Source organism: Arabidopsis thaliana, assembly GCF_000001735.4.
Source record: "Arabidopsis thaliana chromosome 1 sequence".
NCBI lineage: Eukaryota > Viridiplantae > Streptophyta > Magnoliopsida > Brassicales > Brassicaceae > Arabidopsis > Arabidopsis thaliana.
The window spans coordinates 6504668-6527555 of NC_003070.9; the positions used below are offsets into that span (position 1 = coordinate 6504668).

The 22888-nt window shown below is 34.4% G+C and overlaps 6 protein-coding genes, 2 long non-coding RNA genes and 1 other non-coding gene across 11 annotated transcripts; 5 read left to right on the forward strand and 4 right to left on the reverse strand.

Moving 5' to 3' along the window:
* Positions 1 to 9: 9 nt before the first annotated feature.
* On the reverse strand, positions 10 to 1875 carry AT1G18850 (uncharacterized protein). The gene is made up of 2 exons (NM_101742.4): positions 1658 to 1875; positions 10 to 1494 (listed from the first exon to the last, which is right to left on the reverse strand). The coding sequence occupies exon 2, from the start codon at positions 1458 to 1460 to the stop codon at positions 261 to 263; it is 1200 nt and encodes a 399-aa protein (NP_564065.1). The 5' UTR covers positions 1461 to 1494; positions 1658 to 1875; the 3' UTR covers positions 10 to 260.
* Positions 1876 to 4108: 2233 nt separating this feature from the next.
* On the reverse strand, positions 4109 to 4345 carry AT1G05447. The gene has a single exon (NR_138900.1). It is a non-coding gene; the product is annotated as an other RNA (long non-coding RNA).
* On the forward strand, positions 4130 to 6730 carry WRKY61 (WRKY DNA-binding protein 61). The gene is made up of 4 exons (NM_001332376.1): positions 4130 to 4362; positions 4806 to 5393; positions 5580 to 5693; positions 5781 to 6730. Exons 1-4 carry the CDS (start codon positions 4240 to 4242, stop codon positions 6540 to 6542), a joined length of 1587 nt encoding a protein of 528 aa, NP_001319038.1. The 5' UTR covers positions 4130 to 4239; the 3' UTR covers positions 6543 to 6730.
* A 3975-nt stretch (positions 6731 to 10705) lies between these two features.
* Positions 10706 to 14728, forward strand: ICS2 (isochorismate synthase 2). 3 transcript variants are annotated; one of them, NM_101744.7, is made up of 15 exons: positions 10706 to 10944; positions 11055 to 11243; positions 11837 to 12072; positions 12166 to 12283; positions 12363 to 12479; positions 12559 to 12705; positions 12783 to 12857; positions 12958 to 13026; positions 13123 to 13241; positions 13337 to 13394; positions 13561 to 13671; positions 13875 to 13959; positions 14094 to 14191; positions 14274 to 14366; positions 14462 to 14728. In NM_101744.7, exons 1-15 carry the CDS (start codon positions 10819 to 10821, stop codon positions 14507 to 14509), a joined length of 1689 nt encoding a protein of 562 aa, NP_173321.4. In that variant the 5' UTR covers positions 10706 to 10818; the 3' UTR covers positions 14510 to 14728. The 3 variants fall into 3 exon arrangements, with proteins under 3 accessions (NP_173321.4, NP_001321112.1, NP_001154351.1); NM_001332377.1 differs by lacking the exon at positions 13337 to 13394 and having other exon boundaries at positions 13575 to 13671; NM_001160879.1 differs by lacking the exon at positions 10706 to 10944 and having other exon boundaries at positions 10977 to 11243; positions 14462 to 14615.
* Positions 14642 to 14818, reverse strand: AT1G18871 (uncharacterized protein; the record flags this gene model as incomplete). Its single annotated transcript, NM_001123837.1, has 1 exon — positions 14642 to 14818. The coding sequence occupies one exon, from the start codon at positions 14816 to 14818 to the stop codon at positions 14642 to 14644; it is 177 nt and encodes a 58-aa protein (NP_001117309.1).
* Positions 14819 to 16053: 1235 nt separating this feature from the next.
* NRT1.9 (Major facilitator superfamily protein) lies at positions 16054 to 18701 on the forward strand. Its single transcript, NM_101745.5, has 4 exons — positions 16054 to 16223; positions 16728 to 16945; positions 17043 to 17596; positions 17674 to 18701. The coding sequence occupies exons 1-4, from the start codon at positions 16133 to 16135 to the stop codon at positions 18572 to 18574; spliced, it is 1764 nt and encodes a 587-aa protein (NP_173322.1). The 5' UTR covers positions 16054 to 16132; the 3' UTR covers positions 18575 to 18701.
* On the forward strand, positions 16274 to 16457 carry MIR837. The gene has a single exon (NR_139761.1). It is a non-coding gene; the product is annotated as a microRNA ath-MIR837 precursor (primary transcript).
* CDPK1 (calcium-dependent protein kinase 1) lies at positions 18097 to 21408 on the reverse strand. The gene is made up of 7 exons (NM_101746.5): positions 20418 to 21408; positions 20141 to 20284; positions 19896 to 20048; positions 19691 to 19806; positions 19415 to 19582; positions 19092 to 19322; positions 18097 to 18974 (listed from the first exon to the last, which is right to left on the reverse strand). Exons 1-7 carry the CDS (start codon positions 21067 to 21069, stop codon positions 18801 to 18803), a joined length of 1638 nt encoding a protein of 545 aa, NP_564066.2. The 5' UTR covers positions 21070 to 21408; the 3' UTR covers positions 18097 to 18800.
* AT1G05453 lies at positions 20657 to 21327 on the forward strand. Its single transcript, NR_138901.1, has one exon. It is a non-coding gene; the product is annotated as an other RNA (long non-coding RNA).
* Positions 21409 to 22888: the final 1480 nt, after the last annotated feature.

Below are 22888 nucleotides of genomic sequence, written 5' to 3' on the forward strand. Positions count from 1 at the left end.
GTTGTATTGCAAAGATAAACCTTTTACTCTTCCTGTTGTAACTGATAAAGAATTCTTGGAAAAGAAAACAATTTTAAACCATGTGGTGCATCCTAAATGAGATTGGCAATGTGCAGAGGTTGGAGACAAACTCTCAAAGATAGCGAACAAAATTATACTTTAGTTAAGAGATGAACTGAAACTAGAAAATACAAATGTCACTGGAGACCATAATAAAAAGTGAAAACAGGGTTGCATTAAGCTCCAACAATTGTGAAAATCTAGTTTCGGGCAGCTCCAAGCTTCAAACTTTCAACCACATTAGCCACAAAACAGGAAAGTTTTGATTCTGAAGCTAACCCATCGGCTACTCTTGCAATAGACTTTAGCTCTTCATGCAAATCCGAGTACAGAACCAGAGTGGAGAAGTTCTCATCGATAAGAAGTCCCAAACATTTGGTAATGTCTGTGAGTTCAGGAACCCAGTTGCATAGTTTCAAACCAAGCTTGGAGGCGGCTTTAGGGCATGGACCAGCTTGTGGGAACATCTCATACTTCTTCATCCATTTAGAGAGGTATCGAATAAAGCTACCCATCTCATTGCCATTCAACTTACTGACTGCAGATGCAAACATGACTTCGTCAACATTCCGTGAAGCTAACAAGTAATGCAGGCAAAGCTCTGAGGTTGAAAACCCGTCATGAGCAACCATTAACAAGATAGAAGCCTCTTCTGCAACTTTAGACTTCTTTGATAGCTCTGTGTTGCTCACCTTTTCAATAGCCAACATAGCCTGACTCTCCCATTCTTCTCTTACCTTAGCCATAGTGCTAATTGCTTCCTTTGATGGGCATAAAAAATACTTCAAGATTGAAAGTAGCTCAGTTGCCCCAAGATCTGAAGCTTCTTTGATCACTACGCAAAGCAAATCTGACCTTTGCTTCTCAACAAGATTGCTAACTAAATAAGAGTATGAAGAATGATCAACCAAGGAGTTTGAAATCAAAATTTCCACTAGCTCCCACATCTCTAGACTAATACAACCTTTCAACACTAAACCAGATACATCTCTACCCATCAAAAACCCATTTTTCTCCACCAGTATCTGTATCTCAGAACCAGCTTGATCTCCCAAAACCATCTCAGACTCAGCCTCTGAAATCCCAACTTTCTCACCAATTTTCTCAAGAAACTGCTTTAACATCTTGACAAACTCATCTTTGACAAACCCGTTAGTATCCTTAAGCTTCCTTTTCAGCTTAGATGAAAACTTTTTACCCAAATCGATGACTTCAACATCACTTTCAGAGATTCCCCACCCGGAAATTGGATTGACAAGGGTACCAAGATTAGGGTTTTCTAGCTTTGGTTTCAGATTCGCAAAGATACCATCGTGGCTAAGAGGGATTGGATAATCGGATTGCGAGTCGACCTTGTCCTGATTCGCTACGGCGTTGGAGATAGCTTCGAGCAGCGTCATTGCGAACCAAAAAAATCAAAACTTTATCCAAAATCTGTAATAACAAACAGAACCCATTAACGCAAAACCATGAATCCATTCGAAGATTACACAAACAAAGGCTCAAAAAGAGTAAACTAATCTAAAAGCAAATTCAGAAGAGTTCCAAGGAGACCTAAACAACAATGGTTTAGCGACTAGAGCTGTCAAAATTTTACCTTTCGGATGAAATTATAAGGATGAGAGTTCACTTCAATCGCCGAGACTCGATATCTGTGTGAGGTTAAGGGCAGAGACAGGTAAAGATGAAAAGCTAAAAGAAGGCGAGAGCAATTAGGGTTTAGGGTTTTGTAAATGGAACACTACTTTCTGCGTTTTAATCTGTTTCCAAATATACCCCTGTATTCTCTTACTTATTACGGTGTTATCGGATTTTGGGCATCGACGAATTTAGCTGAATTTTTTTTTTTTCTGGCCTTTTTTTTTTCTTTTGCTAATTGTAGAAAATGTTTCTAAACAATTTTAAGAGAAAAGTTAAAGTAGTTAAGACATGATGTGCTATAATAAAACACCAAGTCAACAAGCTGACTATTTATTCTAAAATGTCAATGGCATATACATAACTCTACGCAACCAGCAAAAGGCCTTAGATCGTGGTCCATTTAAATATGTACTTGTTAATATCAAATTATCAATCACATGTGATATGTCCATGATAATTCATCAAATATATCATGATATATGGTCAATTAGTTTCTAGTTTAAAACTCATATAACGTAAGATTATGTTGGTAAATTTAATTACAACTCTAGTGTTATATTTATGATTAACACATATATCATATATTACTAGTTTGATGCCAAGTCTACGTACCAAGTACCATTCATTTGGCAAAAAAAAAAAAAAAGACTTAGTTAAACAAAGAGACAAACTGCGCTAAACCTAAATAAAATATACAACTTGAAATTGATTAAACTTTCCTATGGAATTTTGTTTGTAGGGAAGCCACAAAAAATTTAAAAATTGTAAGCTGATTGATTAGATATGACCATTTATTTTGTGTTCTAGATTTATAGTTTTGCTCATACATCATGGCATATATTTGAGTGGTTTGTGTAAATATTTATTACGTTTTGCACTCACCAATAATTAAATCTGCAGAAATATAAATCTTCAACAAAAATTGACCTTTTATTAATTATAAAGATATTTTATTTGTGTAATGTCACCAATGTATGACTTTAAGTTCATATATTGGAGTGCTCGTTTTTGTAAACGCATGTATATCATAGCTGGAGTCATATATATTTTTCTTGGTAATTAGTATTTTCGATCTATAGTCAAGGTCTTTTCTAACCGCTGATTAATAATATCAAAATTCCACTGCTCCACAATACATTAATTATATTGTATACCAAACTTTATTCTGCGTTTAGATTCAGATCCAGTAGTAGATAAAATAATAATTCCGATCCAATACAATTCATTTGATGCTTTAATTAGAACGATCGATGGAGCAACTAAAACCGAATTTGGTCATTCTTTGCCATTTGAAAAACAACCAGTCGTCTCATTTGTTGTTAATAAGTTAACATTGATACGTACGTCGGTACGCGAGTGGCAAAACAAACACATCAGCTCTAAGACGAAACACGTTTGGTTTTCCAAAAAAAAAACGATGTATTGATAAGCTATATTGACTTAAAAGGTAATATAGTAACAGCTATCGAAAAATACTACGAATAAATTAGCTAAATTATAATATTAATTATATTAGACTATTTAAATTAGCAAGAAATCTCTTGGAATGATCTTTCTATTACCTATTTTGGTTCATTCTCTTGTTAATTAACCATAGTAATCCATTTGCGGATTGGCCTGTATCTAGACATTTGTTCTGTCGCTACCACTAGAAGTTTATCATTTTGAAAATGAAAAGATAAGAGAGATAAAATTGTAACGATGTGATCAAGAAATTTCAACGTTGTTCTTTAGCAGCAACGTTGGCCGGTGGGTCCATAATTTCGGCTCCAAACCTTATAACAGTGTTTGTTGTTGAGACATAGCTATTTTATTATAACATTAAGCGTTGAAGTTCAATATTTCTTTTCCAATTAGTCGACACTATCGATCCACGAACAATATTCTTCTTTCTTTTTTCCGAATAAATCGGATGCACAATGGTTGTTTTTATTATGTACGTGTGTTGGTATTAGTTTAAAGGGCAGAAAAACCAATTAATAGTATATTATAATATCCCATTCATATTTGGTCGTATACATTGTTATTTTTAACTTATTTGTTTTGTTCAATTGGATTGGCTGTTGACCTTTCAAGATTTCATTGTTGCGTGCTTGTTTTTCTCATGGTTTGAAACATTGCTGCATAAAATGAGTAAATAGAATAATTGTACAACCACTTGGTTCAATGTTTTTACATTTTATAGTCTACAAAAACTCTTTATAAACTAGTATTTAATTTCTGATTTTGGAATTTCAACCTACCGTAAAACAAAACAGCGAGACTATCTAATTACAAGACTATAATTGAATTTTAAATCTTAATTTAATATTATATGTGCACTATATGTTTCATTCTATTTAAGATAGATATTTGGTAATTTTGTAAATTATAGAAATATGTCATGTTCTCTGAACATTATTAATATAGGAGACTTGCATGTTTTTGTGAATTGTTTAATTGGCATAGTCAAAGGATGTATAGGTTGCATATATAGAAATCAACAGTTCCCAAGAGAAAACATGAGAGCTAATAAAAAATTTATCAAAGAAGACTAATATGGAGAAGGACGATTTCTTGAGGAGTGGTCATGGAAGAGAAGAAAGCCATGATGAGATGAGAAAACTTGATTCATCTCACGATGATTCTCATCAAGAACACGACCATATTATAAGATCCAAGGTATCATAAATTTCCTTTTGTATAGTTTTCAAATATTTAGACGTCATTTATAAATCGCATAAATCAATCCTTGGAATTACATACATGTATCTTTCATAATCTTATCACATAGATGGTTTGTTTTATCCAAAATCCATTTTTATTAATTGATTGATTAGTCTTAATCAATGAATCTTAATTTGAATTCTAAAATCATACTAAATTAGATCTTCAAATCTCTTGTCAGTTTCATAATTTTCTGTCTTTGCGGAGGTTTTTACGAAGAATTTGCTCATCTATATATCACAAGTACAATAATTATGAGAAAGAAAGAAAAAAATATGTATTGGATTTTTGAGGCATGCATATATAATTTGAGGAAAGATCAACCAAACGATAGATATTTGTATATTTGTTAAGCATATCGTGATTAACCATATCTTATAAACGTATGATGAGATCAGTTGGACTCAACTAAAGTCGAAATGGATGAGGCTAAAGAGGAAAATCGAAGACTAAAGTCATCATTGAGTAAAATCAAGAAAGATTTTGACATCCTTCAAACACAATACAACCAATTAATGGCCAAACATAACGAACCAACCAAGTTCCAATCAAAAGGGCATCATCAAGACAAAGGCGAAGATGAAGACAGAGAAAAAGTTAACGAACGTGAAGAACTTGTCTCGTTGAGCCTAGGCAGACGGTTAAATTCAGAGGTTCCAAGTGGTTCGAATAAAGAAGAAAAAAATAAAGATGTTGAAGAAGCGGAAGGTGACAGAAATTATGATGATAATGAAAAAAGCAGTATTCAAGGGTTGAGTATGGGGATTGAATACAAGGCTTTGAGTAATCCTAATGAGAAGTTAGAGATTGATCATAATCAAGAAACCATGTCGTTGGAGATTAGTAACAATAATAAGATCAGATCACAAAATAGTTTTGGGTTTAAGAATGATGGAGATGATCATGAAGATGAAGATGAGATTTTGCCTCAAAACCTTGTTAAGAAAACTAGGGTTTCGGTGAGATCAAGATGTGAGACACCAACGGTTAGTACATTTTATTCATATCTTTAATTTAATTAGTATATACATCTATGAATGCTAACAGTATAATCCTTCCTTTTTTCTCACTTCTATTTTTATAAGAAAAAAAAACTTCTCAAAGAGTATATTCCACAAGAACAGAATCAAAGTTTGTGTTTTAATTTCTTGGGCTATATATTGTCTCTGTAGATGAACGACGGATGTCAATGGAGGAAATATGGCCAGAAAATAGCTAAAGGCAATCCATGTCCCCGAGCTTACTATCGTTGCACCATTGCAGCTTCTTGTCCAGTAAGAAAACAGGTAAAAGTACTAAACTGATAATTATATTCTAAATAGTCCTATGTTATTAAAGAACCATATATATATCATATCAACTCTTTTATTTAGGTGCAAAGATGTTCAGAAGATATGTCTATACTTATCTCAACGTACGAAGGAACACATAACCATCCACTTCCCATGTCAGCAACTGCCATGGCCTCTGCCACTTCCGCTGCCGCCTCCATGCTTCTCTCCGGCGCCTCCTCCTCCTCATCCGCCGCAGCTGATCTTCATGGCCTTAACTTCTCTCTTTCCGGCAACAACATCACTCCAAAACCTAAAACTCATTTCCTCCAATCCCCTTCTTCTTCTGGCCATCCGACCGTCACTCTCGACCTCACAACCTCCTCCTCGTCGCAGCAACCGTTCTTATCAATGCTCAATAGATTCAGCTCTCCTCCAAGTAATGTCTCACGATCTAATAGTTATCCTTCAACCAATCTCAACTTTTCAAACAACACCAACACATTGATGAATTGGGGTGGTGGTGGTAATCCCAGTGATCAATACCGTGCAGCTTACGGCAACATTAACACCCATCAGCAATCACCTTACCACAAAATCATTCAAACCCGAACCGCCGGGTCATCTTTCGATCCGTTTGGAAGATCATCTTCATCACATTCTCCACAAATAAATCTTGATCATATCGGAATCAAGAACATCATCAGTCACCAAGTGCCATCTTTACCGGCTGAAACAATCAAGGCAATCACGACAGATCCAAGTTTCCAATCGGCTTTGGCGACAGCTCTATCTTCCATCATGGGCGGCGATTTAAAGATTGATCACAATGTGACTAGAAATGAAGCTGAGAAGAGCCCTTAAAGAGAATTGTTATATATATGTTCTTATATACTCAGTACATTGGTAAATGGGTTTAGACTTTCACTAGTTTCCTAGTTCATCTATATATTGGTTGTTTAATCACAAGTTTATTTTGTTGTTGGAGTTTATGGAACTAATGTGTACATATGAAACTTTAGAACGAATAAATAAAACTTGGAATTCCTTTTTAGAATGTACGTGAAAGCATCATTGGGTTCAAGGATTGATTAAAAAAAATCACGAGTCTCGAAGTTATGTGTAAGGTTAATACTCCAACATATATATCAAAACAAAAGGTGGATTCAAAAGGTTTTCAATCCTTAAAATTGAATAATCTATCGTGAATTCGTGATCATATGTTGAGTCAAGCTATACTATATAGTAGATCGTTTATAATAAGATTTTTATATCTTCTTAAACAAGTAATTTAGTGGTTCAACAACAAAATCTGATAAGAGTGTATATTAACAACTTCGTGTGGAGCATTTTTCACTGACTTTTGGAACCCAACTTTATAGAGTTTTTCTTCCATGCTATGTACATGGCCCATAAACTTAGAGCTATTAATGGGCTTATTAGGCCCAATGTATAAAAAAATTTGGCGTTACTATTTGAAGCGTAATGACGTGGAAAACTAGCGGGAGATGTCCCAATCCTTCTTTTCTTCTTCGATTTATTTTGTTTTTGAATCGATCAATTATTGTTCTTTTTTTCGTCCAATTATTGTTTTTTCTCTTCTTCTTTTTTTTTTTTTTTTGACATCATTATTTTTCTCATCATATTTTTTTTTCTGCGTGATTAGTTTTATGAGTCTTAAAACTTGATCTTTATATGGTTACTTTAAAGCTTTTTGGCCCAAATTAATATGATGATTGATTATAACCTATTTTTCTTTGTTTCTTGTAATGGAAACCCTATATATGTGTTGATGAAGAGATATAGATAAAAAAAAAAAGGAAAAAAAAAAAGAAGAGATATAGATGATTTTTTTTTTATGGCACTGATCGGACAAAGTGAATTTTATTAAGCCTTGATTATTTAACCATTTGGCTTTATTTGTTTAATTTAATTTTTTTTTGTTAAAAGACTAGCAATTCTAGAAAAACAGAAAAACAGAAAAAACTAACAATCTCTCTAGTGTCTTCCAAATATTAGAATATAGTATAATCATTCACTTGGTAGGTGTCTAGGTGATCAATGAATCCGGATCACAATCGTATCCACATACAAGACAAGACAAGACAAGTGTGTATTTCTTGATTATGTCACCAAAATCAAGTCCAAAAATATCATGTACAATAATACATTTGATTATCATTATTCTCTTTCCAAACAAAAAGCAAATAGTCATAATCTAAAAGTGGTCCATCCTCTCCCAGTTTGTATATTACTGATTCAATTATGTAAATATCATGTGTATCGTAGAGGAACTAAGAAAAAACAGTGGTCCACTCCATCCAGTGTAACGTGTCATTGTGATAGTAGAGGAGAGAAGAGTTTAAAATATTGACTGGAACGCTATTTGTTCTCATGTGGTTTCCTATACCTTTAGCCACAGCAACCTAAATTCATCCTTAATGTACAAACAAATTTCTGAATAGTAGTTGACCTCTGATTTGGTCACAGGTCACCAAAAAGAGAAAGAAATTAGAAATGAATGTTTCCTTTCTAGATAATACATGTTTCATGTGAATCATTTGGATTTTCTGACAAGAAGATATAGAAGATTCCCCCACTTCTTTGTGTTCATTAATCCGACACTCAGTTTTGTTTAAAGTCTCAAACAATTGAATTTTTCTTCGTTCAGTTTACTTTTCTGATAATATAACCTTTAAATCGTCGGAAAAAGAAAAAATTAACCAACTAAAGAAGAAGAAAAACTTTTTTAAAAAAACGAAAAGAGAAAAAGAAGACGAAAAACAAACTTATGAGTAACGTCAATGATTAGTGGTTGTGATCGAAACATCACAAGCCATACCATTAACACGATATACTCGTGTTTCAACAACACGATATACTTGGGTTTTCGTGTTGAATGTCGTGTTTCTTCCAGCTCACTTGTTTCTTTAACACAATATTGTCTTGTTAACAAAAATAAATCAAATCTTCTCTTAACTTTATCTTTTTTTAAACTGGCAAACAAAAATTCAAAATGAAATATTGAACAAACCTATACGAATCTACGATACGCAATTAATAACATCTCCGTCAAATGTTGGTCATAGACGTACTCTTTCTTTTTGCTCTGTATATAGTAAAGTAGATGACAAAGACAACAGAACTATTAAAAAGGAAAAAAAGCAGTGCAGGCTCATACGAATTCAGATACGAAACGCCTCTGTAACGTAAATGATTAATTTGATATGGACGTATCGTTACCTCCCCACACGTGGCCTGAAGGGGATTGATTTGTTATCAATTGTTTTGTTTGACCATCAAAGCTTCGACATTTATTGTTATTTTCAATAGTTAATATAACTTGACTTTTAAAGGTTTATAGAAACTGAATATGTAAAAGTTTGTAAGAGACAGATATTTGTTTAAGAATATATAAGAAGAGTCTAACTCTCTTCCAAATCTCAAGGGTTTTTCTTTTCACTAATCTCTAGAGTTTGGAGCAGATTAATTCCACATTTCCACTACTAAGTGGCTAAGTGCTAACAGAAAATATATTATTTACAAAGATAGGACAATTTTACCTTAATTGTTACGAGACGATTAGTTTTTTATTTATTTATCCCGAGCATATTTTATACCGTATATGTCGATCTATTTTATTAAATAAAGATTAGGGTTTAAATTTAGATTTTATGGTTTGTTAAAAATAATAATATAGATTTATGGTTTAGTTTAATTTTGCTGAACATCCATTAGATAAATTAAAAGCTATTTTGATTCATTCATTTGATAAACGTCTATTTAAATGTCCATAGAAATCTATGATACATGGCTAACTGTGTTTAACCTAATTAATCAGATGTGCCATTATATTAACGAAGAACATGATCTAAATGTTAAGAACGGTATTCTATAACTACATATGATTTGCCCGCTAAGGCTATTTTGGTAACGAAATGGTGGTGTACTGTAGAGGCGCAACGTTCGAATGGTACATGAACATGGGACAAGAATGCTAAATTTTAGATAAATATTTGAAAAATTAGTCTGAGATTCGTTTCATGATAGATCCTGATTACCAAATAAAATCTTCATTTTGTTAATTATTAAACAATCACACAGTCGATATTAAATTACATTACAAATCTATCTATATATACATTTTTGCAGCCATTTTAGCAAATAAATCTTAGAGTTGAACTTATTTACAATCCAATGCCATTAGCATTAAATCTTTTTTTCAAAATAATTAATTTTACTTTAAATTCTTAATTTAAATTGTCAATTACATTATCAATAAAATTTAATCCAGACAAACTTCACATCAATCCCTTAAAATTAGCATAAACGTATTTTGTTAACAATATTTTAAAATAAAGTTTTTTGTTTAAATAAATATTGTTCTTACTAAACGTTTTTTGTTTAAATAAACAAATCATGTATTTGAACTTATTTACAATGTCATGCTACTGACATTAATTATTTAGGCATGAAAATATTTAATTAAAGATTTAAATCTTCTAAATTCTTGCTTTTAGAGTTATTATATCATTATTTAAAGAGGCAAAAAATATTAATTTTTTAAATATTATTATATATATATTTAAACTTCATAAAACATTATTAATATTTAAATTTATAAAAAGTTTATTATATCAAAAAAATTAACATCATTATATAACATATAGAGTTTAAAAAATCTCAAAACAATTTCGTCCTATTTTGTGATTCGAAATTTTAAGAATGAACATATATTAACCAATAGGCGAAAAATGTGTGGGTTCAATGTCCCGTAACGACTAAAATATTTTGACAATGATTCATAAAGATATTATAAATAAGATCAATATTAATAAAATAAATAGTTTTTATTGTAGACGGGTTTGGCAGGACGTTACTTAGTAACAATTGCAAACTATAAAATAATTTACAAATTTTTATATATATTAATTGTTAAAAATGAGTTGTCGGGTTAAAATCTAGTTATAGACCGAATTTCTTGAGCAGTTTTCATGAAACTCAAAACGAAATTTAACATAATGTGGGACCAATTTCAGGATCACATCTATATATATGTATATATATTCAGGCAAGACATATCGTACAAGTTGAAGTCTCAGTGCCATACAATAATATCAACATCTTCGTAGTCTCTCTAATGGCGTCGCTTCAGTGTTCATTCCATTTTCTGGGCACAAACCCTAAAAAATACAATCCCAGTTCGATCTTCCAAAGCTACTCTCGAACCTCATTCACCAAATTATCCTCTCGTGTCTCTCGCCAGGTTTTTTTTTTTTCGTTTTTTGTTTTCAATCATTTTCAGGTTTCAGCAAAACCACTCTGTTTTTCTTTGTCTTTTACGTCACAGTATTTGAAACCCTCTTTGTGAAACAGAGGTTCCTACGCTGTACACTGTCTATGAACGGATGTGAGGCTGACCACAAAGCACCACTTGGCACGGTAGAAACAAGGACTCTATCAACGGTGCCATCTCCGGCAGCCGCGACGGAGAGGCTGATAACCGCCGTCTCTGACCTCAAATCTCAACCGCCTCCATTCTCCTCCGGCATTGTCCGATTACAGGTACGTAAATTCGTAATAATTTCTTCATTAGTTTGTGGCTTTGTGCCATTCCAAAAATTCGTAAGGCAAACAATGATTAAAAAACAAATGAGCTTAAGCCACGTGGAGCTCTTACATTGGTATGTGTGATATTGTTCCATTTCTTGCTGTCGGACTGTCGGTTGCATAAACATAGATTGACTCAACTTTATTGTTAGATTTAAAATCTATCTACCCAAATAGTATGGGGGTCAGGTTTGAACTATTTTGCATCATTGGTTCAATATTTTTGTATTTCTGCAAATAAATAAATTATTGTTAGATTTTTAGAAAAATATCAAGCAAGTAGTCTCTTTTTATGAATGTTATCAATACTATTATAATGGATTTATCTGTTTATGAAAATAATTAAGGTAAATAGTTATTTCATGATGTAAGAAAGTAAGATTTTAATTTCATGGGTTTATCTGGAAGAAAAATATTTGACTTTTAAGATAAAAGAAAATAAATAGTGGTAAAAAATCAAAAATCGAAACATTAGCGACTTATATTCTCTCCCGCGCAAAAATAAAAATAAAGCCCTATTTTCATAGACGTTAATCTTGTGATTGAAGGTACCAATTGAGCAGAAAATTGGAGCAATCGATTGGCTTCATGCACAGAACGAAATTCTTCCTCGCAGTTTCTTTTCCCGTCGTAGCGATTCTGGCCGTCCAGATCTTCTTCAAGACTTCTCAAGTGACAATGGATCATCTGATCATAATCCAGTTAGTGTCGCTGGAATCGGGTCTGCTGTCTTTTTCCGCGATCTCGACCCGTTTTCTCATGATGACTGGAGATCAATCCGAAGGTACCAGCACCGAAAGTTTTTTATCTTCATGAAGTTTGATTCTTTCTGCTGTTTATCTCTTCGCTTCTTATGTTCATTTCCCCTGTTTTGAAGGTTCTTGTCTTCAAAGTCTCCTCTGATTCGTGCCTATGGAGGTCTTCGATTTGATCCTACAGGGAAGATCGCTGTGGAATGGGAACATTTTGGCTCGTTTTACTTTACAGTGCCCCAGGTACTAGAATTTGATTTCTTTAAGATAATTGTTGTTACCATGGACTAATAATGACTTTGTTTTGTTGATATACACATAGGTCGAGTTTGATGAGTTTGGAGGAAGCTCAATGCTGGCTGCAACTGTTGCTTGGGACAATGAGCTCTCATGGACGCTTGAAAATGCTATTGAAGCACTTCAGGAAACTATGCTTCAGGTTAGCCATTTTCTAAATCTGCTCCTTAACTTATTAGTTACTTGATATAATCAAAGCTAAAACTGTCTGGTTTTATCAGGTTTCTTCTGTTATAATGAGATTACGGCGAGAATCTTTAGGAGTTATTGTTGTTAGCAAGAACCATGTTCCAAGTGAAGGAGCCTATTACCCTGCTGTGAATAATGCTCTAGAGATTATCAAGGACAAACATTCACCCCTAAGCAAGGTACTTAAGGAACCTTATCTTCCTTTTTTGTATACATTTTATGGGTTTCAGTGACGAAATTTTGGTTTGGGGATCAGGTTGTGCTTGCACGCAGTAGCAGAATCATTACGGATACCGACATTGATCCTATCGCTTGGTTAGCACGGTTGCAGGTGTCTTTTTCTTCCTCACTCATTTGTTAGACTAATCACTTTCTTCCGGTTATATCAATTTTGAAGTGTTGAAATCTGAGTCTAATTATTAATATGACAGTGTGAAGGACAAGACGCGTACCAATTCTGTCTTCAACCACCCGGTGCACCAGCATTCATAGGGAACACGGTAGGTTACTTATTCTTCTTACGTGGTAGATAAGTTGTTGCCAAACTCTGTTTTTTAGCTGCTATGATAATGTTGACATACATCTTAATGGAGCAGCCTGAGAGACTCTTCCACAGAAAACATCTAGGTGTCTGCAGTGAGGCTTTGGCTGCAACAAGGCCTAGAGGTGATTCAAAGGTTCGTGAAATGGAGATAGAGCGCGACTTACTAACCAGGTCAACTGTTTGTTTTGTGCTTTGTACACTTACAAGATGCATGTTTAGAAACTTCCAGATATGTGTACTGATATTATTTGCAAATACTACTGTAGTCCCAAAGACGATCTTGAGTTTTCTATTGTCCGAGAGAATATAAGAGAAAAACTTAAAGTAAGTTCAATATTTTTACTCATCAACCTCAATTCCTGGCTTCAAGTAGAAGAACATTTATTTAGCAGAATCTTTGTGAATGCTAAAACATATTTATCTTGAATGTCTTTTTTATATATAACCTTCTGATTTTATTTTTCTTGTAATCCTCTCTTCTGCTTTGCAGACCATATGTGACAGGGTAGTAGTTAAACCCCATAAATCAGTGAGAAAGCTTGCAAGAGTACAGCATCTATATTCTCAATTGGCAGGACAGCTAAAAAGAGAAGATGATGAGGTTACATGACATTTCTTACATGATTTTAACCTCTCATGATCATCTAAATCACTTGACTTGTTCTGCAGGTTATCTAAAATAGACAGATATGAGTTTCCTTTAACTTATAATCTGTTGTAGTCTCATACTACAGTCCTCTTTCCATTGAGTGAAAAAAGCTACGTTTTCTCTCTTACCTCAAAATATGTTTGTCTATGTTTCAGTTTAACATCTTAACTGCTTTGCATCCGACGCCAGCTGTTTGCGGATGTCCAGTAGAAGAAGCTAGGCTTTTGATTAAACAAATTGGTATAACATAATTTGATTCCGATGCTTTTCAAATTTTCTTTCACTGTCTTTTCGGAAAAAAGAATTTCTCTGTAGAAGTAGCTATCTACTAATATATGCTTATACCGAGATACATATTCTTCTTCTTTTTCCAGAGTCATTTGATAGAGGAATGTATGCTGGACCTATTGGGTTCTTTGGTGGTGGGGAGAGTGAATTTTCTGTAGGCATACGATCTGCTTTAGTCGAAAAGGTGACAACTCCCCTTAGTGTAGCAAACGGGTCATTCACTGTTAAATACAGTGCATTTATCTTGGTCCTTTTGTGTCTCCCAGGGTCTTGGAGCATTGATCTATGCAGGAACAGGAATCGTTTCAGGAAGCAATCCTTCCTCGGAGTGGAACGAGCTTGAGCTTAAGATCTCTCAGGTGAAAAAGTCTTCAAGAATGTTGTTAAACACTCTCACTGCAATTTCCATGTCTTTTATGAAATCTCAAATCAGATTGATATGTGTTTTCTGCAGTTCACTAAGTCACTTGAACATGAGTCAGCTTTGCAACCAATCAACTAAAGAAAGGCGGGAATTGAGATTGTTTAATAACTAAATTGGTTTGTATCATTTGTGTGTTTGGTCATTGGTGTGTATATTGTAAATAGAAGCAACACTAATGATGATGCTGCATGGTACACTTTAAATCTTCTTTTAGCTACTTGTTGTCCAATTTCTGACCAGACTAGAAGCCTTTGAAGCGACTATGACTCTATGAGGTCCATCAAATGAAACACTTACGCACGTTGTGATCCAAAGCTGACGTATATTTCCACCTTCACGAAAAAATGACAAATTATTTAGGAATATTATGTGACAATAACAAAACATAATAATTAAGGCTCCAAAAACAAATCTTTATTACTACTTATTAACGAACGAACGTAATTAGATTACCGATAGTGTGCTAATGGGGTTTCAGAAAAGTGATGGGTGGTTTCTTTTGGACTAATCCAATCAAAAGGGATTTGATTTTTTTGGGTTATATCATTTAGGAAAAGATACTTTTTTGTTCCCTTGATAATCAAAACTGTCTTCTCCATCACTCATATTCTCTTCTAATTGTTCTCACAATCATATCTCACTATAAAATTGAAATGCTTTATTTCTGTAGCAATAATTTCAAAGACAACTTTCTATTTATTATGAAATTAATATAAATATTCTTTTACCCATCACTTGAAAAAGAAGAAGCAAATGTACATCTTTTTTAGATAAGACTTTTAGTTAACATATACTCTTGTTCTCCAAATTAAATCGTAATTCGGTGGGTTTCTATTTTTGATAGTATAGAAAATTTCGAAATAAATGTCTAATTCATTCATTCATTACTTATATAGATATATTTTAAAAAACCTAGAAATGTACATGAACTATAATCGGTAAAATAAAAAAGAATATGGATATTAGTTGACCGCCAATAATACAATTTACCCCTCTTGAGGGTCATATTTATCAAAACGAATCAACATGATTTTTGAATGCAATGGTCGTCTCCTTATTTCTCTTTTGCATGCTTAAATGTTTCTTTTACATAATTAAAGTTTTGAGAAGAAAAAAAGTAACGGTAGCGAGAAGATTCCTTTTGCATTTTTGAAAGTTTATTGCATTCAACTAAAAAGCCAATTGTCAACATTACAGAAATATGTTCGTATTGGCACAATATATGATTCTTAAACAACTCTTCTTAGCTTTCTTCTTCTTCTTTTATCATTTTTTCATATTGTTTAAGAATACCTACTAGATGAAAAGTAAAAGGATAGATTCGTTGTCGATATTACAGATATTAAAGATGAACTCTTGACTGCTACTTAATGTTTAAATAACGAGTTAAGAATATTACATAAGTCATGGCAACAAATAAACTAATAAGTTATCCGAACGTTAGTGTGTTAGTTGACAAATCAAAACAATGAAGTGAGGAATACCAACTCCAGTCCTCTCCTTTCGATAAAGCCGACTCTTTTTACTCAAATCTATATTCTAATCCAACACTTTTGTTTTGGTATAATCTCCAAATAGCTTTTTTGGTCTCATAATGAGATCCTTCTCACTTCCCACTAATATATATATACACACACACATATACTAACACATTACACACACTTAGAGAAAGCAGAGCAGAGCATAGAGAAAAACATAACAATGGAGGTTGAGAAGACAGAGAAGAACATTGCAGAGGATGATGAGTCTAAGATCATCTACAGAGGATGGAAAGTCATGCCCTTCATCATTGGTATTTATTCATCCATATTCTTTCTTATATATATATATATATATTTTTTTTTTTTGATAAATACTTTTGTTTGCTTACAAGTATAAAGTCATCATGTTTTTTTCATCAGTTTCTTGTTCGTTTCAAAATTATGATTTTTGTTTACTTACACTCATAATCTTGAAACGAACAAAAAACTGATGGAAAAACATGAGGACTTTATACTTGTAAATAAATAAAAATATTTATTAGAAATAAATAAACAAAAATATAAGAATATTTATTAATTTCGTGCTCTTTTAGTATGTTTTTATTATTATTTATGAAACATTTGATTCATTGACAAAAAAAACATTTGATTCATAAAATTAAAACATAGGACTTTTTTTATGGATCTGTTTCTTTCATGTTTTTTATTTTTATTTATTATAACATTTTTGGTCTTGAAACGAACAAGAAACTGATAGAGAAAACAGAGGATTTTATGAACAGAGTAACTTAATGCTCTGTTTCTTAATTTGGTAGGAAATGAGACATTTGAAAAATTGGGGATTGTTGGAAGTTCATCGAATCTGGTTATATACTTAACGACGGTTTTCAACATGAAGAGCATCACGGCTGCGAAAGTCGTCAACATCTACGGTGGCACAAGCAACTTTGGCACCATCGTCGCTGCTTTCCTCTGTGACTCCTACTTTGGCCGCTACAAGACCCTATCTTTCGCCATGATCGCTTGCTTTCTCGTAAATTCTAAAACCTATTCATCACAATTTTCAGTTTGAAAAAAAACTAGCTGATTATGTCTGAAAGTTTCAATCGTTTGTTGTGTTTGATGCAAAGGGTTCGGTGGCAATGGATCTAACGGCTGTGATTCATCCCCTGCATCCAGCTCAATGCGCTAAGGAAATAGGAAGCGTGTGCAATGGGCCATCCATCGGACAAATCATGTTTCTCGCCGGAGCAATGGTTTTGCTGGTGATCGGAGCCGGTGGGATTAGGCCATGCAATCTTCCATTTGGTGCTGATCAGTTCGATCCGAAGACAAAAGAAGGGAAACGAGGGATTGAGAGTTTCTTCAATTGGTATTTCTTCACCTTCACGTTTGCTCAGATGGTGTCGTTAACCCTCATCGTCTATGTTCAGTCAAACGTGAGCTGGAGCATTGGTTTAGCCATCCCAGCTATTCTAATGCTACTTGGTTGCATCATATTCTTCGCTGGTTCTAAGCTCTATGTCAAGGTTAAAGCTAGTGGCAGTCCCATTCACAGCATAACTCGTGTCATTGTTGTCGCGATCAAGAAGAGGCGGTTAAAGCCCGTTGGGCCTAACGAGCTTTACAACTACATCGCCAGTGATTTCAAGAACTCGAAATTGGGCCATACAGAGCAGTTCAGGTACTAATAACCTCACTACTTCTCTTAGTTTCTTGTGGAACAACTTAGAAACATTTTAGGGTTTTCTTAATTTGCAGGTTTCTTGACAAATCGGCAATCCAAACACAAGACGACAAGCTGAACAAAGATGGGTCGCCGGTGGATGCATGGAAACTCTGCAGTATGCAACAAGTGGAGGAAGTTAAATGCGTGATCCGGGTGCTTCCGGTTTGGCTCTCGGCCGCCTTATTCTACCTAGCTTACATTCAACAAACAACCTACACAATCTTTCAGTCTCTTCAATCCGATAGACGCCTTGGTCCAGGAAGTTTCCAGATCCCGGCCGGTTCTTATACCGTCTTCCTAATGCTTGGAATGACGATATTCATACCTATCTATGACCGCGTCCTTGTACCTTTCCTTAGAAAGTATACAGGCAGAGACGGCGGTATCACACAACTGCAGAGAGTTGGAGCAGGACTGTTTCTATGCATCACAAGTATGATGGTGTCTGCAATTGTAGAACAATACAGAAGAAAGGTAGCTCTCACAAAACCGACGCTAGGGTTGGCCCCAAGAAAAGGCGCAATCTCTTCGATGTCCGGTATGTGGTTGATTCCTCAGCTAGTGCTAATGGGTATCGCGGACGCCCTCGCTGGAGTTGGACAAATGGAGTTTTACTACAAACAGTTTCCAGAGAACATGCGAAGTTTTGCTGGTTCTCTGTATTATTGTGGAATCGGATTGGCGAGTTACCTCAGCACCTTTTTGTTATCGGCGGTACACGATACCACAGAGGGATTTTCAGGAGGAAGTTGGCTTCCGGAAGATTTAAACAAGGGAAGATTGGAGTATTTCTACTTCTTGGTTGCTGGTATGATGACTCTAAACTTGGCCTATTTCTTGTTGGTCTCACATTGGTACCGTTACAAAGATGTTGTGGCCAAGGACAAGGACATGGACAAGACTTCTGCTGAGTTTGATAAGGTGTCAGTGTAATAAAGATCTTTCCTTTGACTCTTTGGTTTAGGGGCTTTGAGACAATAAAAATACAACCTTTGAACAAAACATTACATACAAAATACAATGTAAAATGTTTATATATGTAAAGAACCATAGCTTCCGTAAAATTCCCATCCCTCAAAGAACAAGCCCGGAAAATTCCCAATTTATGAAATGGGGAAAAAACGGAGCATTGCTCTGTTTTTGGTGATAACGAATAAATTTAAACAGGAACAGTTTGTCCAGTGAGAGCGTCATGGAGATGCAATGACCCATCTTTCATCAAGTTAATGCTTAAGCTTTTGAACCTCTCTCTTGAATATTGTCTCGATGCCTTTCTCCAGTCAGTTCCAGCTTTCATCATCGTCACAAACTCATCATAGTTTATACGTCCGTCCTGTAAAAAGCAAACAAGCCCAACAATCCGACTCAGAAGCAGAGGGATATATCTTTTCTCTTGACAAGCTTTATTGTTAGGCCTTAAAGGAGGATTTTTTTGGATATTTGAAAGAACCTTGTCAGTGTCAACTTCACGCATGATGTCGCTTAGAACACTGGCGTCTGGCTCGCCTAACTCATCCGCTAAAGCTTCCCGTAGCTCATCAAGTTCAATGTATGTACTTCCATCTTTGTCGAAAAACATAAAAGCTAGTTTGAAAAGTTCATCATTCTCTATCTTCTGCAAGTGAATTATCACAGCTACAAACTCTCCATAATCCAGAAACCCATTTCCATCGACATCCGCCTGCGCGTCAAAGCCATACAGATTTCAGCTATGTTTATCAGAGAAGAACACTGAATTGGTCTTTAATCAGATAAGGGCAATGCTTAAATTACCACTTCCATCAACATTTTGATCTCTGGTTCACCAAGTTGTGAACCGACCTTCTGAAGCCCAGCTTTGAGTTCCGGGTAAGTTATTTTACCATCCTTGTCATCATCCATCAGTGAGAACATGTTCTTTATCACTTCAACCTCTTGAATAGACAAGTGCTCCGCAATTACCTGGAAGCATTAACAGGGATGATAATGATCAAAACCAAATATAGACACACACAACAGACTCTCTACAAACTTCAGCAGAAAAGTAAAAGGCAAAAAAAAAACACTTACACGAAGAACTTTCTTTTTGAATCTGTTCATCATAGAGAACTGCTTCAACCTAGATCTGACTATATCTCCTAAAGGAACATTGGGAGCTTTCTTTGCATTCTGTATCCATGGGTGAGCTGAAAGGTGAGAAAAAGAAAATCATTAGTAATAGAGTGGATTAAGGTAACTACGACCATTAAAGAAAACAGAAACACAAGAACTTCACCTAACACTTGCTGAGCAGTTAACCGCTTAGTCGGATCAGGATCCAACATCTGCTTCACAAGGCTCTTGGCACTCTCTGATATCTGAGGCCAAGGGTCTCTCTTAAAATCAAGAACTCCCCGCAAGATCGCAAGAGCAACACCTTGTTCAGTCTCTGTCAATAGAAACCACAATCTTATCGGTTTATCTAATCAACATAGGTGAACAATTACACAGCTGCTAAAATAATTAAAAGAAGAAGCTAACCAGCCCAAAACGGAGGAACACCACAGAGCAAGATATAGATAATAACTCCGGCACTCCACACATCAACCCCTGGTCCATAATCTCTCTTCAACACTTCTGGAGCCATATAATACGGACTTCCTACAATCTCTGTAAACTTATCTCCTACAATAAAGAAAACGTTATTTACCCAATCTCAGATATCTACACAAACTTCCATAAACATGAAGATATGGCAGGATAGTCTAAAAATAGAACCATCCACTGAGTTAAGAAACACTAAAAATTGAATCTTTACCAGGTTTGAAGAACACAGACAAGCCAAAATCAATAGCCTTTAGTGGAGAATTCTCCTTTTTATTAGCAAACAAGAAATTCTCAGGTTTCAAATCTCGATGCATAACTCCATTAGAGTGACACATCATCACAACCTCAGCAATCGTTCTCGCAACAGCTGCAGCAGCACGCTCCGTGTAATGTCCTCTAGCAACAATCCGATCAAAAAGCTCACCTCCTTCACAAAGCTCCATAACCAGATGCACGTTCTCGTTATCCTCATAACTAGCCTTAAGCTTAACTACGTTTGGATGCTCAGGTAAAGTAGACATAATCGCTACCTCACGACGAACGTCTTCGATATCGACAGCTGTTCGAAGCTTTCGCTTTGAAATCGATTTGCAAGCTAAAGCTTCGTGGGTTTCACGATCAGTACAGAGGTAAGTGATTCCGAATTCGCCTCGACCTAATTCACGACCTAAGATGTATTTGTCGCTGATCTGAGTTTGATTGCTCATAGGGATTACATCTTTGAGAACACGTATTGGAGCTGGGGATCTGGTGAAATCTCCGGCGAATGGGTTTAATTTCCGATCTCGATTGGGTTTTTTCGGCTTTGAAGATGGTTTTGATTCTTTTGAGTCTGGCCTTACACAGGCGTTACAGTTACCCATGGCTGAGTTAAGAAACTCAGCAAACTCAGAGAAAGGAGATCAAGGAAGAAGAAGAAGAAGGATTATAGAAGAAAAAAGCTTATCTCTTTAGTTCATATGGACGCCGGAAGTGACGGTGGCGGTGATTTTCCGGCGAATTGGAGAGTTGGGTTGGGAGGGGGAGAGAAAACGCGGGTTCAGGTGAGGAAAAGTCGGACCTTTCGAAATTTCGGATTTTGTTTGATTCAATTAAAAAAAAGGGAGTCTTTGATTTTTGTGTATAGTAATATACAGTATTAGTTTATGATGCATTTAATAACTTGAGAGATTTTTCTAACCATTGCACCATCTTCTTAGAAACTTGTAATTTTTTTTCAATTTTTTTTTTCTTCTAGATGGATTTTTTGGTCCAAGCTTATGACTAATAGAATTCACTTCTTTATTTTTTGGTTGAACTCAGTGGATTAACTCTTGCATTTTTCAGTGGTTTTATAAACAAACAAACAAAATCATTTGTATTTTCAGTTATTATTATTATAAGTTTATATTGATCATATTATAGTTCTATCAAGATGTACAAATGATAACCGACAACAATGATTTTAGAAAATTCAAACTCTTAGATTTAACAGCATCAGAAAATTTAAAGGTTGGATTTCACCAAATTAAAACCTAATTAAAAGAGCATTTATTGAAAAGAAATATAGGCAGACTTCAAAACATTACGGCCAAACGTATAATTAACAGTTTAGCGAGGAGGACAATGTTAGCCGTTGGTGTGAATTAATGGTAATGAAATGAAGGGATAAGATTGAAGTTCGAGGAAGAGAGTTTTGTTGAAGTTGTTGACCAGCGTGGTGGATACGGTGAGACTCTGAGATTGTAAGACAAAACAATAAGTGCGACGTTGATCCCAAACTATTTTTTAAAAATTATTTTCTTCTCTAGAGATATACAATGTACGTAAAATAGAAGAAAAATCATAATAATATTTTATTTATAGTTTTGAATATATTTTTTTTGGAGCAATTTTTTGTTTCTAATTTGCATTATTTTGAAGTCTAGTTCTTTTCTGTTTTTGTATGTGTACAATCATAATCTAGATGCTAGGATATGAAGAAATTCCCGACAGAAAAAAAGAAAGGATAGGAAAATATTGTGTGTATAGACTTCCTCAATTATGAGCAATACTTATTGTGTTGTAGAAAATAAAGCAAAGTTATATAGGTAAATAAAATTCGAAAAGAAGAAGCAAAGTACGAAATATTCCATTAATGGAAGTCAACAACAAATTTAAAAACACTAAAAATCAATGAAAACTATGTTTCTTTGGCTTAGAAAGTAGAAACCGCAAGTCGTCCTATCCTGACTTCGCTACAAGTTCAATTGTCAATGTCATACTCGTTTTCTTTATCTTGGTTTTACATTACATTACCTTGGGGATTTGGATACCATTCAATCCATATATAAGAAAATGTGTGTTGCGCGTCTATATTCCAAAAGACCTAATTAATATATAGTAGTAAGAATTTTCACAAAGGATTAGAGATTGAAACTTTATTTTGTTCAATGAAAATGGTCTTTGATGATGGATGTACTACCATGAATAAAATTTTAGACTTTAATTTTAACAAAATGAAATGTGTGATTTAATGTCAACCACACAGAGCTTAAGTGCTTTTGTTTCAAGGGACATGTGGTGGATTAAGTATGCATATATCATTGCATACGATGAAATATTTTAAAGCAAACTACATAGTTTTTATATGGATAATTTTATATATGTATTTTTTTCAATGATTCGATCAAATTAATATTTGGTAGGTCAGAAAAAAGCGGT

Bases quoted from the DNA above. Each gene is read 5' to 3' on its own strand.
- AT1G18850 (NM_101742.4), bottom strand. From the start codon at position 1,460: ATGACGCTGCTCGAAGCTATCTCCAACGCCGTAGCGAATCAGGACAAG.
- WRKY61 (NM_001332376.1), top strand. From the start codon at position 4,240: ATGGAGAAGGACGATTTCTTGAGGAGTGGTCATGGAAGAGAAGAAAGC. The intron at 4,363-4,805 runs GTATCATAAATT...TGATGAGATCAG, and splicing joins ACCATATTATAAGATCCAAG to TTGGACTCAACTAAAGTCGA. The intron at 5,694-5,780 runs GTAAAAGTACTA...TCTTTTATTTAG, and splicing joins CTTGTCCAGTAAGAAAACAG to GTGCAAAGATGTTCAGAAGA.
- ICS2 (NM_101744.7), top strand. From the start codon at position 10,819: ATGGCGTCGCTTCAGTGTTCATTCCATTTTCTGGGCACAAACCCTAAA. The intron at 12,706-12,782 runs GTACTTAAGGAA...TTTGGGGATCAG, and splicing joins AACATTCACCCCTAAGCAAG to GTTGTGCTTGCACGCAGTAG. The intron at 13,242-13,336 runs GTCAACTGTTTG...ATACTACTGTAG, and splicing joins GAGCGCGACTTACTAACCAG to TCCCAAAGACGATCTTGAGT.
- NRT1.9 (NM_101745.5), top strand. From the start codon at position 16,133: ATGGAGGTTGAGAAGACAGAGAAGAACATTGCAGAGGATGATGAGTCT. The intron at 16,946-17,042 runs GTAAATTCTAAA...TTTGATGCAAAG, and splicing joins CCATGATCGCTTGCTTTCTC to GGTTCGGTGGCAATGGATCT. The intron at 17,597-17,673 runs GTACTAATAACC...CTTAATTTGCAG, and splicing joins GGCCATACAGAGCAGTTCAG to GTTTCTTGACAAATCGGCAA.
- CDPK1 (NM_101746.5), bottom strand. From the start codon at position 21,069: ATGGGTAACTGTAACGCCTGTGTAAGGCCAGACTCAAAAGAATCAAAA. The intron at 20,285-20,417 runs GTAAAGATTCAA...TCTTTATTGTAG, and splicing joins GTCTGTGTTCTTCAAACCTG to GAGATAAGTTTACAGAGATT. The intron at 18,975-19,091 runs GTTCTTTCAAAT...TGCTTTTTACAG, and splicing joins GTGAAGTTGACACTGACAAG to GACGGACGTATAAACTATGA.